The sequence below is a fragment of the Lissotriton helveticus genome, chromosome 8, assembly GCF_964261635.1.
Source record: "Lissotriton helveticus chromosome 8, aLisHel1.1, whole genome shotgun sequence".
NCBI classification, from domain to species: Eukaryota; Metazoa; Chordata; class Amphibia; order Caudata; family Salamandridae; genus Lissotriton; species Lissotriton helveticus.
The window spans coordinates 902,316,615-902,335,436 of NC_136069.1; the positions used below are offsets into that span (position 1 = coordinate 902,316,615).

The window sequence follows — 18,822 nt, forward strand, 5'->3', positions numbered from 1 at the left end:
AAAGGGAGATTGGTCAATCGAGCAGCAGAACTCCTTGGGCAACCAACACTTTTCAAGTTGGTCGCCCTATAGGCTCCTCCAGCTTGGCCTTCGTGCACCTATTAGTTTGTCACAGCAAAGGATACTTCATATCGACACTCTATGGTCAGTGCTGGACCTTGGGCCAGGTGGGTAGCAGTAGCATTAGTATGGTCTAAAGCAAAATCTTCGGCAAACAATCCTCGTTGCGTAACGCGAAATGATGTCCCCCTGTAGAATGTGATCCCTTAGTTTACCATATCTCTCAGATATTAAATGACTGTTGCCTATATGGGGATCCCTGTAGGATTGGATGATCCTGAAGGAGTGTGGGCCCCCTTTGACCGAAGGCTGATGGGGTTGGGTTGTGTCCCTGCGTTGCTGCATTTGAAGCACTTAGGCCTTAGGTTCATGAGCAGTGACGGGCAGAGTCTGAACTTACAGAACAGCCTGCTTCTCCCCCCTGGTCACAGAAGCACAAGGCCTCAGTGCTTAGTCCTCGACTCTGACCTCAGCTCTACAGCAGAATAGCCTGGATTTCTCATGGGGCCAGTCATTCTCTGTGCTGTTCACTAACGTCAACATATGAGCTTGCTGGTAGGTTCACTGGACAAGCCTATACAGGGCTTTAAGTGGGATGAAAAAACTAGGGGGTCTTTCAAAGGGGCGTGGCCACTGTAATTAAGGGTGTGGCTTAAAACACGTAAGCTAAAAATCTGTGCTTAGCATAAGGTGCCACGCGACTTGTATTTTGCTGTTTCTGTCATTGCATTCACATATCTGATACAACAAGAAATGTACGTACAAGAAGTCAGGACTATTGGTTTTTGCGAATGGTTGTTAATTCCAAAAGATAAATAAGCAGCAACTATGGCTTGTATATTATTGAAAAAGCTTCCACTTAAAGCCCTGGTGAGACCACGACAAAGTTGCTGCTCCTGAGTTTCAAAAAGAGAAGGGAAATCTAGAGAGAAAATGGCTCTCTTTAAAGGATTTCCCTTCTCCTACAACACTCACCTGGCGTAACTTCTCCACTAGTAAGAAAGTGAGCAGTCGCACATCGATGTTTCTGCTGTCTCTGCAGTGTGAAAAAACAGACTGCCTGTGCCAGGGCACAAAACAGAGCCCGATAGAGACCTGTTTCGAGACCCCCCTTTAAACAAGCATTGGCATAGCCAATAGGTCTCGCATTAGGGACCTTATAAGTGTTTAGCCATGCAACAGTTGGTGTTGTTGCACCAAGCATATTCTGCTGCATAACTAAATACTTATAGGGTCCAAAAAGCGAGACCTATTGGCTATGCCTACAATTTGTGATTGCGATAAATAGAAGTCTCACTTCAGTCTTTTGTTTTTGGAGCTCTTGTCCCCAATTTGGGTATTTCTTTCACTACGGAATAGATTCATAACGTAAAGTAACATAGATTGAAGCAATGGAATGATATATTTTCACAAAATAGGTCACATATTATGACAAGTAAATGCAAACATGAAAACCACCACTGTAATGTAACATAAAGTAATTTGCTGTACATAATAACATAAGCATTGACAATGGCCATCTAGTACCTCTATTGCCATATGTAAACCTTTATAGAAGAAATTAATTTCAATTAAGTTATGAAGTGAAGGTGTAAATAGGTGAAATCATTTCAAGTACATTTTATTACGTATGGTTACACTTGCATTAAAACACAAACCGTCAGTGTCTGACTGACATCTCCCAAAGGTGTATTTCTATTACGAAGAAGTTTCACCCATGAAACCTCCTTAAATATGATATTGTGGTTAGTAATATTTCAGAATAGCACAACTCAAGATATGGCCAATCAAAATGTGTCCCTACGACGAGAGAAAATTCTTTAAAAAAAATCCACATTGCTGTGCTGTCGAAAAGAAACAGTTGCTAGTAGCTGGACACCAGGATAAAATCAATCGAAAGGTGCTCTACATTTATTTGTAGTCCCTACATCACCTTGGCCTTAAATTGATTAGGTGTGAATGTATTAGCATGTTAAGATCAGCAAGTTTCAGTTAACAGATCTGAATTAAACGATATAATGTTGTCAAACATAATGCTCTTTAACTTTAGATTCAATAAGTTTACATATCAACCACAGAGCATTTGAATAGTTTTTCGAGATCATGTGTTTTTTTGTTTGTGCTAAGTTATTTTCCTGTAATACAAGCAATATGCAGGGCATGTCCTACAATGTGTCTTGTTCCGTTTCAGAGACATTTGTTTGTGGAAAAGTTTATAAACGAAATGAAGAAAGATCAAAAATTGCAAGTAGTCATTTTGAAGACAGGCCCAAAAATGACGACCCTAATCCACGTGACCCAGACTTTTACTGGCAAAAGAAGACAATGGGCTGCAAACCCGGCGAGTGTCCGTGGGAGGTAAAAGATTGTTATTATTTTTATCTTTAGGCCGCTTGTATGACAGATATGGCATCAAAATGAATGCATAAAAAAGGTTCAAATAAAGCTCATGTCCTGCACAGGGCTGTAATCAAAGAGGTGCATTGCCTACTGCATGATATAGGTTATAACGTTGTGTTTTTTCCTTAGTCATTCATTATCCTAATGTTGCTAAAAAGGTTTCGTTGGGGTAGGAATACATTCTCATTAGTAAAGCCAACTGAAATTGCTGTGGCACGTTTTAAATCCTGAGTTTCTGCTTCTCCAAAACAAACACTCTTAAAATATATTGCCTACTAGTATGGGTGGCATGTGATTCCTACACCTAGTAAACTGCATTGTCTTACGAAACATTTCATATAGACTATGATTTACACACGTATGATCATTGTCTCTGTATAAAATGTTTGTGAACAAGGCCGGACTAGAAACCGAACCCGGCCCAGGCAAACTGCTCGGCTGCGCCACCCCTCCGGAATAAAGGGGGGTGCAGCCGAGCAGTTTGCGAGAGCCGGTGTCGACTGATTTTTTTACAGGGGGCCGATATTCTGAGCCCCGGTAACAAAAACGGCCCCATTGTCCAAAACCGGCCCCCACCCTAGCGGCACACCGGGGAAACGCCCGGTGCCCTCTATGGCCAGTCTGCCCTGTTAGTGAAGTGTCTGTAAAGTGCTCTGTTACCCTACTTAGGTATGAGTCAAGCTATGGAACAAATGAAATGCATGTGAGAGAGGCTATGGCGAAATGAGGTGCACTGTTGGAGGGTGCTAGTTAGGGAATCGGTGGAGAATGAGGTCACTGATTGTCAGACCGGGCACCACCAGCGCTAAATCCAGGCTTGGTCCTGCACATTTGAAATGTAAGTGTCCTTAGCATAAATGCAGAAGTGTGATATCTGTGTAGAGGCTGCACAAAATGAAAGCTAATCCACTTGTGAAGATACATTTGCAAGGTCAATCATCATCTTTTCACCACTACCATCAGCAGTTTCAAGGGTGCTGGCGATCTGTGCTTCTATGTTCCGCCCGCCAAACTCTAGAATCAATTCTGTCTGAATGCCAAGCGCTGCCCTCTGTCCTCCTTTAACATGCCTCTTGCTTTGAAATGATATCAAATCCTTACTCTGACTTGCATTGCAGCTAGCAAAAATTAAATTTGTAGTTTTTTAGCAACACATTAATAAAATAAATGTATGCCCTTCTATGAACTGAGGGCCTAAGTTAGTTATTGACCTTTGCAAGAAGTCTGGTAAAAAAATATTAGGGTGTTTCCTACCTGCATATTCCCCCATCCTATTTAGAAGGCAATGGAAGGCGTTCTTCCTGATGGCAGAGTAACTGCTAACACCACCTTATCAAATCAAATCAAATCTAATCAAACAAACTTTATTTGGCTTCTAAAAATTGTCATAAAAGCAAACTAAGGGCCTGATTATGGCTATTACTAAAAGACAATAAATAATAATTATAATCATATACAACAATGAAAATCAAATAAATATACCATACAATTTGTGACAATAATATACATAAATACTTTAAAATAGTAAACAAATATATATAAAAATAATTAGTTCATTTAAACTAAAATATAAACACAAAAAGTTAAAAAATAAATATATAAAAATCATTTAAATATAGTTTTCAGTCAGTCAGAAGATCTTTATTTCGGCCATACAGGCCATAAAAACACATAAAACAATACGATACATTTTAAAGGAATGCAGCACATCATCTTAAAAACTATATGCTTTGTTTCTCTTTATTTGTTAAAAACACTATAAATGTGCACATTTTGACTGCATTCTTGAGTTAGCTCCCCGGGCCTGCTCAGTGTTCTGGAGCAGTAAATTGTGCAATGTGCATAGAATACATGATTTATACAGTAGGTACAAAGTGGGGAGCAGTAACACATGCTGTAGCAAAAGACTATTTCATTAAGGGTTAAAAACACCTCTTTAGTACTAAGACTTTGTTCTTATCTAGTAAATACTAGAAAGAGAATAGTAGGCATGGTAATTTAAAACACCTAAAATTATAAAAGTTAGAAAACACCTTCACAATAGATAGATTGAAGTAGGGATAAACATGTAATACAATATGGGCGTACCACATTGTTTTAAAAGGTGCATAACATAGCATGACTAATAATTGCTGTAAATCTAAGAATTTCCTGTAGAGACTTTCTTTAGGATAGCTCTACGAAGGCACCACATGGTACTTAAATACCGCGAAATAGAGAACACGATAGGTATGTCGGTATTATACTTAAAAAGCCTAAACACCTCTGTAAAATGTCTGGACTCCATATTCCACACGCAATTGTAGCAGCCACCAAGACCTTGACTTCCCATAGGCGGGGCAGAAAAAGAGTAGATGCATTTTAGTATCCTCAGCTTGGTCACACCCTGGGCAATCTAGAATGTGGGCGCCCTGACACTTGTCAGCAAATGTTCGAAGCGGGAGCACCCCATGTCTAAATTGGAGAAAAAGCTTCTTTGCTAGAAGCGGTTGAATATAATCTAGCTCCAGCTCTAGCCTATATTTCTGTTTTACTTCCAAGAACCTAGAAGGTAGGCGACCAAGCTTGGTCCCCCGCCATAGTTGGGTCAGTTTAAATTCTCTATGGGTCTCAACGAGTGCCTTTATGGGGATCTTAGGACAGATTTCTCCAGCAGATGTCCACGTTTACCCTCCCCAGAGACTGGCAAGTGTTCCTGATATAGGCTAGCCTGGGGAGTTTACCTGCACCTTGTAGCCTCATAACATCCTTCAACTCCTCTTTTTATACGGCTTGTTCGAGGGTACTCCAAAGGCGTCGCCAATATAGGAGAGGTCTAGAAGAGTCTACATCTGCTATAGGGCTAATCCCTAGGTCCATCCTGAGGGGTGTTAATGGTGCGCTGGTGGGAAGACCCAGCAATTGCCTGAGAAATTAATTCTCTGTCAATGATAAAGATGTAGGTGGACAGTGGCCCATAATTCTACCCCATACAGGGCCGCGCCCCTTGCCTGTGTCTAATACATTTCTACTACAGGAACTATCACTTTATGCATGCAGCTCTTGTAAACTTTTATGATACCTCCTGTAGACTGGGTCAGTTTTAGACTGGCTTTCTTTATTTGTGTCCCCAAATTCCATTTTTTTCGGTCAGTGTAATCCCAAGGTAAACGAAAATAGACAACCTCTCTAGGGCCCTTCCATCTAGTCGGGGATTTGGGCAGTTTTTGATATTTGTGTTGAAAACCATATACTTGTTTTTTTGTAAATTGACTTCCAATCCCCAATTTTTGAAGAAAGTGCTGAATACATCAAGAACCCCTTTGCATGCCCATGGGAGATTTGGTAAGTAAAAGCGTATTGTCCGCAAACATGAGGGCTGGAATTTTGCGGTTCGCTAACCTAGGTGCATCAATATCCCTCCCAGCCAGCAAAGATTCTATTAGGCCATTTATAAAAAGAGAAAAGATTGTCGGGCCAAAACACATCCTTGGCACACCCCTTTCTCTAAAGGGGAGAGGGGCAGAAAGTTCTCCATTTTCACCATATCTTATTCATGCGTAATTATCTTGGTGAAGGAGTTTCAACTGATAGCAGAGATACTCTGGAATTCCCAGTTCCTGAAGTATGCCCCGCAATTGTTCCCTCCGAACTAGGTTGAAAGCGGATTTAAGATCCACAAATGTGAGGAAGAGGCTTCCCCCCTCTAGGACCACGGTTTTCCAGTGGATAAGTTGTAAACTAAAGATCTTATCAATAGTAGAGATTTTGGCCCTAAACCCTGCTTGTAGAGGTGTTAATACGTTGCTCTCTTTTACCCAAGATTGCAAATACCCCAATATATTTTTAATAAAAACAAAAAACGTTAGTCACAACCAGCTTAATAATAAAATAAGTAGTATAACCATTATAAAACCAACAACCTAAAACAAAGTTATACATTGTTCTAAAAGAATAAATGAATATATTTTTATATATTTCATAACTCAATTGTATTTAATAAATGTATAACAAGTATACAATCAATAAATATGCCTAATCACATTCAATTTTAAGTTCAATAAATGTTTCTTCAGTTGGATATACAACCACAAAAGCACATTACATTTTTTAAAAAAAGGCAATTTATATACAGCAGAGTATAAAAGCATAAAAGGTACAAATAAATATAAGATCAAATCATGTAAAAAATTTATTAAAAAGCCCATATTTTATAAAGATTTTTTGAATAATTTCAAAACATAATACATTATAACTCATTCTTTAAAATATTTAATACAATATTTAGAAATATAAGACCAACAAATTTAAACATTAAGTAAAATATAAATTTCCTAGCAAAAATATGCGAGGATGTTGGGATTTTATTTCATATAAGAACGACATACAAAAAAGGTAAAAAATGTAACACTATTCTATCTAAAACAAATTATTACAAACATAAATAAATATATACATTTTAGATAAATAATTAAATAATAAAGTAAATCAGTTGTTACATATCACTCTATTAATTATGATAAACACAATATATCCATGAAATAACATAACCTATGTGTACAATACCATAAATACAATTACTTAAATATAATTTCTTTAAAATGTAATTGGACATTTTTTAAATGTAAATATACATTTTCAAATAAAACAAAAAGCTACATTTTACTTTAAAAATGTTAAAGATAACAAGTCCATTTACACATACATATGTAGAATTTAAAGGAACTACTATAAACTATTAAACTATATCATACATAAATTAAAAAGTATTTTTTAAAAACATACTGTAAACATTCTCCTCTTTTCCCCTATACATCCAAAATCCTCTTCTTAAAAATGATTATAAAGATACAATTCTATAAAGAAATTAACTATAAATGCAATTTTAAATTAAATACAAAAACATACCAATGAGAGTTAAAATGAATAAATAACAAATTTTGGAAAACTACCACAACTATTATATAACATTTTGCTATATACAATATTTCTGATAACGATATATTTTATAACAATATTAAAAAGAACACTAAAAACGATATAGTTAGCTTCGATATTTCTTTCCATGATATTTTGTCCAAGCACCATCTGATTTGGGGGAGTGAAGGCTCCCTTGTGGCCCCACAAATATTATGTAATGCATTTTTATATGAAATAATGTTATTGTTATTTTCAACTAAAAGAGTGAGGGTGTGCTGTACTACAAACACATGGCCATCCGTTACCCACCTTTAATGCAAGTTGTGCACATAATCAGCATCTGGATATAATAGGAACCCTCCATGTAGCTCCTGCATGAGCATTCCAGGTTTCTTGTGGGGCTGCTCCACTGCCTCCTACGCTCTATCAACACCCTCCAGATTTCCCAGTTTTGCTGTGGGCATCCAAAGGCTTCATTTATTGGTTCCTGAATAATCCTGCATCCATCAGGGCCATTCTCCAATATGGTTCAGCTGAGGTCCATGGACGCTCTCCACACCTGCGCAATGTCTCTTTTTACAATCACAAGCCACAACACTACAAATGTACCATGCATTGGTCAATGTGTCAGTCACCAAGGATGTTCCACACTGACCCCCCAGTCGGTGACAAGTGAGGTAAACCCAATAAAAGTAATGATAGTGTGTGAGCACCTATTGTGCAAAGATGGCCACCACTTTGGGGGCCATGAATGTCATCTGCCTGTCCGTGTCCTCAAGAACTCCCACATCCGCCCACTATGCCCCCTCAAGGCATAGAATGTATTTGGAGTATGTATTGCCAGGGATTTATACTTTCTTAATATTATTCATCGGGCAGCCATGCTGTAATAAATTCAGCTTGCAGAGGATTAAAAAATGCTGCTGGGGATATGGTTGTCACAACATTTATTCATGGTGCATGTCAAAGCTGCAGGTACTTAAAGAATTGTGAAAAATACCTGGAGAAGGACTTCACACTATCTGCTAACAGGACATCTTCAGTGTAGAAATTCCCCACATGTTCCATCCATACAATTCAATTACGGTCCCTTCTTTAAGGAATCTAGTGCCCTACCAAAAAGGGGTTGCCCTTGTTAATTTGCTGTTCCAGGCCATAAGCATGGTGGATTACCTCCATATAAATAATAAAGTAGTAAAAGGCTTACAGTTTGTTGCAATATGTAGAACCTGTGCCCGGACCATAAGAAGCCTGTTAGTAAGCCTGCATGCTCTGACCACCGTTGAGCATTGGCTTGCAGCATGTGGTCATGGATACCCTGGCATTTTATTGCTCCAGCCGAATGTCCTAAGCATCAAGTTTCTTTGCTTGAAAACCAGAGGTATCGGACTGGTAGCATTTATATGGGTAATTTTGCATTATACCTAAAAGCTGTGGGAATACAGTCTTTGTAACTAAGGGCCTTATTACAAGTTTCGTGGTCAAACCACCCGAAGACCACGGTGATGGCGGTCTTCTGACTGCCTTATTACGAGTTGACCACTGTGTCCGAGGTGTGGCTGCAGAGGTCTTGCAGCAGTGGTGAGGTATTTTCCGTGTGTATCGATGTGTGTGTGAGCATTTCAACTGCCTATGTGATGAATGCACACATATGCATGATACATTTAGAAAAATGCTACTTACACATCGCCGGATTCCGACCCATATGTGGCGAGTCCTGGCTTTGCTTCCCCAACAGAGGAGACAAACTATGAAGAGGTGAGCCCTCCCTCCACCCACCCTATTACTACCTGTTAATCCCTTGCCTGACCCCAAGATGGCTGCCACTGTGTTCCCTTCCACGTCGTGCTACTCCTCTGAAGAAAAAAAACTGACTTTGACCAGACCTCGAACATATCCCCCATCCATCCTACCCTTCAGGATACCGAATCTGTGATCCTACCTCTGACCGTGGAGTACAGGCTTTTTGGCCGATGCCCAGTGGAGCTACTTGATAGCTATAGAGGAGATGGGCTGTGGACTACCCCTTTGGCCGTCATCTACCCAGCCGGACATTGGGCAGACTCTCCTTTGTCTCTCCATCCATCCTATCTCCATCCTTTCTCCCTCCTATACCTTTACCCCACCCCCTTACCCTTCTAAGCTCAATTTATTCCGTCTTCCGACGCTCTTGAAATGTTTTCTTGTAACTGCTATAACTTGTAACTGGTGTAATTTATGGCTCCTTATGTAAACCGCTCTGATACCTTTGGGTCTAGCCAGTGCTATATAAAACTCAAATAAGTAAATAAAATGGTACAAAAAGGGCTTACCTGTGTATCGCTGCAGACAGGGTCCTATTTCTTGGGGTGAAGATGCTGCTGTGAAGGGGGACCTGGATAAAAAGGATCCATGTTGAATGCTGATGGGAAGAACAGGATAGAGGTGAGTAAGCACCCCAAGACAATACAACATCTTGTAATATCGCGGTCGGACCACAAAGCTTGCAGTAGTTATACCGCGACTGCGGGTATGGTGGTTCACGGACCACTGACTGGTAATAAGGCCCTAAGGCTACTCTGCATATCAAGTACAATGGCAGGGAAGTTAAGTGCTGGCAATCCCTGCTCAATCTGCACACTGTGATATTTCCCACTCATACTTGTGCATCAGTCTTTGGCAACCATGTGCCTAGGTAGTTAAAATCATTCACCCACGTGTATACCTAATGACAGCCCACCCTACCTACTCCACTTGTCTCTGCACCAGGAAGACATTGATTTAGCCCCATTCACCTTCAGCCCTGCTTGATTCTTGGAAACATCCATGTTCTTTCCCAAATTGGAGGCCGGGTTGCTGATGTATACCATGAGGTTGTCGGCATATAACATAGGTCTTCAAACTGTGGGCAAGTGTCCTTGAGGGTCCTTGGATATCGTTCCTGGAAGGTATAACTGTGTCAATAGTATTTGTAAATAAAGGTGGCCTAGAAGTGTGGGCATGTTTATTGAGCCCGTTTCCAGGCTGTCTTTATTTACATACCAGGTAGAAGTGAATAAAAAGGTATGGGAACTGTGATACTAAGTGCCATGGGGGCTAAATCAGTCAGTCTGGTGACATGCTCAAAGACATGTCTAAAAAGAACAAAATATTCTGTAACTATTTTGATGATAATCTAAACACCTTAAGTTAACTATTAAATGGGAATTGCATTTATTTAAGTTATGAAAACTCAGCTGGTCAAAGCAACCACTGCCGACATCTCTGTATGTGACCAGAGGGTTACAGACCTGAATCCTGTTTAGCACAGCAGGAAATAGTGATTTGTGTTTTTATAGTGCTTCCTTCTGGTTATCCGCCTGTGATGGAAAGCACTGTGAATATGTAAGTCATTGTCAGTGCTTTCAATAAATAAATATATATATATATATATATATATATATATATATATATATATATATATATATATATATATATATATATATATATATTCACTGAAAAAACCATAGGTTATACACCATATATAGTTAGGAATTAGCATTTAAAAAACCTTATTTTACTCACACAAAACCAATGAAATTCCATATATAGTTAGTTGTACTAACTATATATCGCGCACCCGCAATCCACTGCTGATCATGTCACATATTACATCATTCATGACATGGTCAGTGACATCACTGATGACATCACTGATGACATCTTAAATGACATCACTGATGACATCACTGATGACATCTCAAATGACATCACTGATGACATCACTGATGACAACATCCAGTGACTGTATTTTTCTGTAAAGTTAAAATATGTCTTACATATTTAAGAATGAGTGGATGTATAAGTGTCTGGATGAAGAATTTAGTAGGTGCATGACTGACTGTATGAGTGAGTGGTTAAATGTGTCTCACTGAGTGCATGGGTTAGTGACTAAACTGTCTTAATTTGTGCATCATTATGTCTGTTCTTCTGTAAACTGCTGCATGTGTTGATCAGTAGCTATATGAGTAACTATATGGGTTATTGATTGGTTGCCCAAGCATTTGTATGGGACACTGAGTGTGTGTGTGGGTGGCTGGGAGGTGTATGACTCTGTGCATAGATGTATGGGTTCAAAAGTGCATGTGGAAACAGCTGTATGGGCGGTTGACTGTGTGCATGACTGTATTGGTGAGTGAATAGATATCTCAGTGCTACATGTCAAAGTAAGTACATATGTAAAATACAGTACATGTGAGAGTTGACATATATAAATAACTGTGCATAAGAGCCAGTGAATGTGTGAGTGGCTGTATGGATCATTGTGAACTTGTATCCAGGATTGTATAAGTGAGTAAATATGTTTTAGTATATGTTTGAATAAGTAAGGTGTGTATAACTGTATAGTTGTGAAAATGGAGGTGTGATTGATTCTTTGCATGACTGACTAGGTGTGTAAGTAACTACATGGATGAGTGACAGTCTGTGAGTGTCTGTTTACACTGAGTGTATCTAAGGTTATATTAGAGTCTGAAGAGGTTCATCGTATTATCACATGAATGATGTCATCAGTGATGTGATCAGTAATCTCAAATGAGATGTCATCAGTGATGTCATCAGTGATGTCATTTGAGATGTCATCAGTGATGTCATCAGTGATGTCATTTGAGATGTCATCAGTGATGTCATCAGTGATGTCACTGACCATGTCATGAATGATGTAATATGTGACATGATCAGCAGTGGATTGCGGGTGCGCGATATATAGTTAGTACAACTAACTATATATGGAATTTCATTGGTTTTGTGTGAGTAAAATAAGGTTTTTTAAATGCTAATTCCTAACTATATATGGTGTATAACCTATGGTTTTTTCAGTGAATTTTCAAGGTTTTGTAAATGCTAATTCCTAACTATATATGGTCTATAACCTATGGTTTTTTCAGTGAATTTCATTGGGTTTTTAAAAGCTAATATCTATAGCTGTAAAATGTATTCTTCTTTAAATCCAAAAAGATATTTTATATGTTTATTAATAAAAAATTTTAAATATTTTTTTTGTTTCGCTCCCGGTCCGCGAACCGGAAAGCTTTCCGTTAGCTCAAATTGATGCCGCGACCCGGTCCGCGAACCGGTAAGAAATCAACATCGTGACGGTATCGCGTTGCCGCGTAATGCGTCTTATGACGTACCGCGTTAGCGCACCCGGAAGTGCTCCGGGGCGCGGACCGAGGCGCGAAACGAAGCTCCCCGGAAGCGATCCGCGACGCGTCGCGAAAGCGCGACGTATCGCGTTGCCGCGTAATGCGTCTTGTGACGTACCGCGTTAGCGCACCCGGAAGTGCCCCGGGGCGCGGACCGAGGCGCGAAGCGCAGCGACCCGGAAGCTAACCGGGGCGCGTTCCGCAGCGCGTAACATGAGCGTGAGAGGTCATGTGACTTGTTAATAAAACTTTTCATTGGTTCATTTCACTTTTGGTTTCATAATGATGTAAGGCTAGGTCAGGTGACCTAAAAATAACACTTTTCATTGGTTGAGAACTATTGTTTTTCCCAAATGATGAAAACCCCTCCTTCTTTCCTCACTCTGACTTTCATCATTGTGAGAGGAAGACCTTTATTACTACTACTTCAGAAATGCCTTCAGTAGTTGCTTCAGCTGGTGCACCCCCATCACCACCTCCACCTCCTCATGGGAAGAGAGGACCACCTCCCCAGGTCATGACCAACACAGAGGAGGAAGAGGAAGAAATGGAGGAAGAGGAGGGAGAAGAACCACAGTTCTTGGAAGAGGTGCCCCGAGTTTCCCATAAGAAAGCCAGTTTCATCTGGCAGTTTTCTTCAATCCCTCCTGGCAAAAAAAAGTGAATGCGAGGTATGTCACCTGCCTCATCTGTAAAGAAAAATTATCCAGAGGGACGGATAAGAAATATAGTTATGGGAACTATACTATGCATAGGCATATGACCAGGAAGCATCCACTCAATTACAGCCGGGCGGAAATACGGGATTTGCAGGAAAATCCAACATCAACTCCTGTGGCCAGATCAAGATCAACAATTTCATTGACACCAGCAGAGGCACGGGAAACTGTGCCAAACATACAAGAGAATTTTGGCCACATGAAACACACTTGTATGCACTGTGGTGCGTTGATAGCATGTGGCAATATGAGTATAAATGCTATCAACCTGGCTTATGAACATCATAATTGCCCTAACCGCCCCCAGTAATTTTTTTTTGCTCCTGTTGAGCCCTTTTCAATGCCTGTTTTTTGTTGTTTCCCCCCCCAAAAAAACCAAAAAAAATATAAAATTGTTCTAAAAATACAAAAAAAACAAAAAATGTTCAAAAAATAAAAAAATATATAAAACAACAAAAATATTTTTAAAAAAAGTTCTTTTCAGAACTACCTTCCCTTTCAAAAAAAATTGCTAGAATGTTTAGCACTCTGGCAAGCTCTATTTCTTTTGGTTCGCTTCCCGGTTAGCTTCCCGGTACGCGGACCGGGAGCTAACCAAAAATTTTTTTTTTTTAAAAAGAGTAAGTATAAGGAAAGTAAACAGACAGTGATGTTAAAAGAAAGACAGCTATAGGGAGTAAAGAAGAGATACTGTTTAATAGATCTATTTACCGAAGAAAAGACGGAAGAGGGTATAATTGTGAAAAACAAAATAGATAACGAAGTGAAAGAAAAAAAAAGAGAGTATAACATTAACAAAGAAGAGTTTCTTGGAGAATGTGAGTGAATGTTCAAAATAAGATTAAAACATGAGGAATAACAGAGAGAAAAAATAGAAAACAGAAAACAAAAAATAACAGAAAAAGATTAATTGAAACAGCAAAGAAATGTAAGTAACATAGAGCCATATCATCAACATAGGCAATAAAAGTTTTGCAGCTTTTATTGGCAGAAATGTGTCGCTAAAGCTGCTTTTGCGGCAGAAAACTGCCGCTAAAACCACTTTTGCACCAGTTTTCTGCCAATAAAAAGAGCAATAATTTTATTGGCTGTGTTCATAATATGCCCCTTAGTGTGCTTCAACTACACAGAGAAAGCATTATGAACAAATAGTGATACAGTGATCAGTCAAAGACACTAAGAGTAATAGAGACGGAGTGAGTGAACAAGAGTGAGGAACTATGAGAAGAGAGGGACTGAGAAAAAGAGTGGAAGGAGTTGAGTAAGTAGGTAATAGAGAAAGGAATGAGGGAAGTAGCAAAGGCAGGAAACTGAGGGTTAAAGAAATGAAGCAGTGGAACTAATAGAAGTTAAATGTGATAGAAATGTAACGAAAAGAGTACAAAACATTTACCTTATAATTGTCGTTAAATTACTCACTTTTTGTTTTTATACTTTCAATCTGTGAAAGAGAGAACAAACATTTGAAAAATATTAAAACATGTATTTAAAAATTACAAAAGACAAGAGAAAAAATTGAAGGACAAACAGTTTTTCAACAACTTTGACACTTACAGAAGCTTCTGCTTCTCCAGGCCCCCTACACAGTCCTAAAGATATACATTTTAAACTAACAGTATCTTGATGCAGATGAAGTGAGGCCTATCTTAAAACATGGTGCATCTTTTGCATTGCTGTTGTCTCAGAAAAGTGTCGCAAGACACTAAAAATTTAAATAATTGCTTCAGGATGCCAATAAGATGTGTCATATCCAGAGGTTTGTTTGAGGTGAGGCCTACTCAGGGTTGCAGATGAAATTTCGAGTTGTTGAAGAGAATAGAGGACATAATACATGTGAAGGTCTACCAATGAAGTGAGTCATGTCCACTGCACTCTTGAAGAAAGTCCAAACCTCCTATGTTTCCCTGGACAGACCTAAACTTGATCTGCACAATGTGATTCATAATGATAGGAAACACAGGTGATGTAAATGAAATACGTGCAATTTATTTTGCTCATTTCACAATCACATCACTTGTGTTTCCTTTGCTTAGGTATCTCATTGTGCAGATGTAGTCCAGCATATGAAAGAATACGCAGAAGTGCAGCACTGCATGCAACAACTTTGACACTTGCAGAAGCCTCACCTTCTCCATGCCTCCTACACAGTTCTACATATACATCATAAATGCAAACAGTACAGAATTAATTATACATGTTAAATGGTTTATTTTTGCTGTTCTCAGAATTTATCAAAATTCACTAAAAACAGTGACTTGAAGGTATTCATCATATAACAGCGGGGAAAAAAAACACAATCAAAATGATTGTGTTTAAAAAACCCATACAACATAACAAATCAGAATTCAGAACTCCTTAAAGTTAACTTACTTTTCATGACGTCAAAGGATGTCCTATGAAAATCTTATACTCTGTTGTGCTGTTATTACTTTCAGCCCACCACTTTCTGAAAGAAAATCTCCATCGTTTTTAAAAACATGTTACATGCAATAAATGACTTCTTGCTCTCTACCACAAGTTTCCACAAGGCCAAATCTTGTCAGAGCCATTTATAACTCTTGGATTTCTTGTAAGCCAATCCCGTCATGTGGCATTTCTGCAACTTTCAGAATTAAAATGTTGAAGATCATTTTCACAATCCTGGAAAAGTAATATCTTCCCCTTCTTGCTCAGTCATGTTCTACATTTCCTATGACACTGATACTGCTTACTATGAAGCAGACTTACACTACCTCTATGAGTACTACAATTATTTAATTCTCTACATCACTTTTAATCACAAAGCAATGTAAAACAGTAGACAGCATTGCAGACTTACATTCCCTCTACTCTATGTTTTGATTGGCTGCTTCAATTAGCTTATAAAAAGAAATAGTTTTTCTGAACTCATTCAAAGTGCACTTATTTCTCCATGACGTCCAGTCTTATGGTTAGAAGTTATGTCTCTGAACTACACTTATCCTCAAGGCCAAATTGTGTAGGAGCCATTAGAACTTCTTGAAATTCCACAGAGCACATCCCGAGATTATTTCCCTAAAATTTTGGTTTTAAAAACACCAGGTAAGAGTTTTTAAGGTCATACGGCAATTTTTTTTTGAAAATTAAAACAGAATCATTGCAGAATGACCAGCCATTTCTAGACTTTAAATAAGCTGTGTAATGTCCTGATGTTATTGAAGGGCCGTCATGATATATAATTGCTGCAGTTACAAAAGTCCTTCCTGATATTGACAACTGCGAAGCTACAAAATTTTTAATTAAAGTTGTCAATTTTGTTCCATCAGGCCTACATCGTTGGAACATTAAAATGACATACTGGCCATATGTTCGTATAAATAATGTGGAAATCATTTCAGATTTACATTGGCTACACTCCATGTTGTGATCAGCTGCTTTTACTAGCTTATTAAAGGAGACTGATTTACTGTCTGGCAAAGTTAAATATATAAATCTTTCTGAGTCTACACTAGTAGTACTTGATACCATACAGTTCTCGCAGTCATGCTGCCATTGATAAGAAAGCCCAAACAGCTGATCTACATCTACACCTTCAGCATGCAATACATCAAGCATATACATTAAAAACTCCTGACAATCTTGCTGAATATTTTGAGAGAATTGTGTTTGGCCTGAACATCTGTCTAACAGATTTCGAATTTCAGACACACTTTCTATGTTTGTTCTATCAGTGCTACATTTCTCTAACACAGAATTTAACAAACTGCAAAATCTTTGATCAGAATTGACCACAATCTCTTCTTTTACATTTTCTAGAGAAAACAAAACATTAACCACTACATTAGCATAGCAGTTGACACCAGAACTGTTTTCAAATTGAAAACCAACAACATCTTCAACAGAATCCTTTTTGTTTCTGCTTGTAATTTTAGGTTCATCGACTTTTCGTCTTTTTGCTACAACCTCCCCAGTATTGGTCACATTTCTTCGTTTCCGGCCTACCACACGTTTCTCAAACAAAGGATACTGAGGCAAATGTGGCGCATACTCTCTTCTTAACCTATTGTATTCCTTAACACAATCTAGATCCGCACAAATGTTTGTGACATCACACTCAATCAAGTACAATCCCGATAAAGTTCTAACTCGTGACAATGCCACATATGCCATACCCTCCTTGAACACAGAACTGCCAATATTCACCAATGCACAGTCTACACTTAAACCTTGCGATTTATGGATTGTCACCGCATATGCCAAGCAAACAGGAAACTGCTTACGGCGAACATATAAGTCTTTTACAAGCAAAAATCTAGCAGAGCAACGACCAATTAGCTGTACTTCCTCAATGCCATCAAATTTTATTTTTAAAAATTCAATTCCATCTCTATTTCTGTATTTTACAAAATCAACAACATTACCCATTGATCCATTTACCAGACCTCTTTCAACATGTAAATTCCTTCTTAAAATTATACGGCAGTTCAAGCACACATTCAGAGTCTTTTCAAAACCTGCAGTTTTAGATATACTCTTCTCTAATGAATCCAATTTTGTTTTCAGATTCTCAGACAAAATAATTGTTGATCCCATATGCTCTACTCTGTCAATAGCTTCCAGTTTCACAATCTCTTGCTTTTCTAAATGCAACATTTTGTTGTTGAATTTGGCACATTCTGCAAGAGTTGGCATCAAACATATTCCAGATTTCTTCTCAGTAATTTTCTGAAAAATATTCTCAGGCACAACATCTTGTTCTGGATATAAATTTGACAGTAATCGTGCATGTAAAGCTTCTTTCCCATGCTCGGTCACTTTTCCAATTCTAACATCTTGTAGAATAGTCTTGTAAACTTCATCCTTCGCCTGACGCATATTTTCATGCAGTTCAGCATTATTGAAGTTTAACCATATATTGACGTTGCCAATGCTGCCTAGGCACTTCCTGGTATCTTCATGCGTGAGCATTTTGAACACAGGTTGCCCTTTCACTGGTGTCAGCTGCAAAAGATCTCCGAAAACAATGATGTGTTTGCCACCAAATAACACATCATACTCTGTTTTGAGAACTTCTTGCATTCTCAAATGCACAAAGGCAAGCATGACATTGGAAACCATGCTTACTTCGTCAATGATAAGAAGTTTCATTTTCCTCAAGATTCTTGAAACTTCAAAACAAGCATCTCCAGATAGCTTGTGATATTGTAATTTGTTGTCATGCTCCACTGGCAGCATCAGTAAACGATGTAAAGTAATCCCTTTAATGTTATGTGCTGCCAGTCCAGTTGGAGCGGTGACAACACAAGACAGCGATGACTCTGTCCTTTCCTGCAAATAGCATGAAATTGCTTTAATGAGGAAACTTTTTCCAGTTCCCGCTTCTCCACTCACGTACAGTCGGACAGGCTTCAACGACGTACATGAGCACTCTTTCTTGTCATGACTTAATCCATGATCAATTTGCATGGTAACTTCGTCATATATTTTCCTCTGCTCAACGTTGAGTTGTCTTTCCAACTCTTCTAAGTTAACCGTATCCTCCTGAGCATGTGCCATGGCTCTTTCCACTTCATTCATGGCAGTGGCAGCTTCATTTTCGATAACAGGTCCTCCTAGTGGATCCT

At 38.6% G+C, this 18,822-nt stretch overlaps 1 protein-coding gene across 2 annotated transcripts in view; it reads left to right on the forward strand.

The window, feature by feature from the left end:
- Positions 1-18,822, forward strand: part of LOC144772977 (coagulation factor X-like) — a 381,158-nt gene that overhangs the window by 210,542 nt on the left and 151,794 nt on the right. For both annotated transcript variants that reach the window (XM_078657701.1, XM_078657700.1), the window contains one exon: positions 2,252-2,418. In XM_078657701.1, coding sequence (XP_078513827.1) covers positions 2,252-2,418 — 167 coding nt within the window. The remainder of the gene's footprint in view (positions 1-2,251; positions 2,419-18,822) is intronic.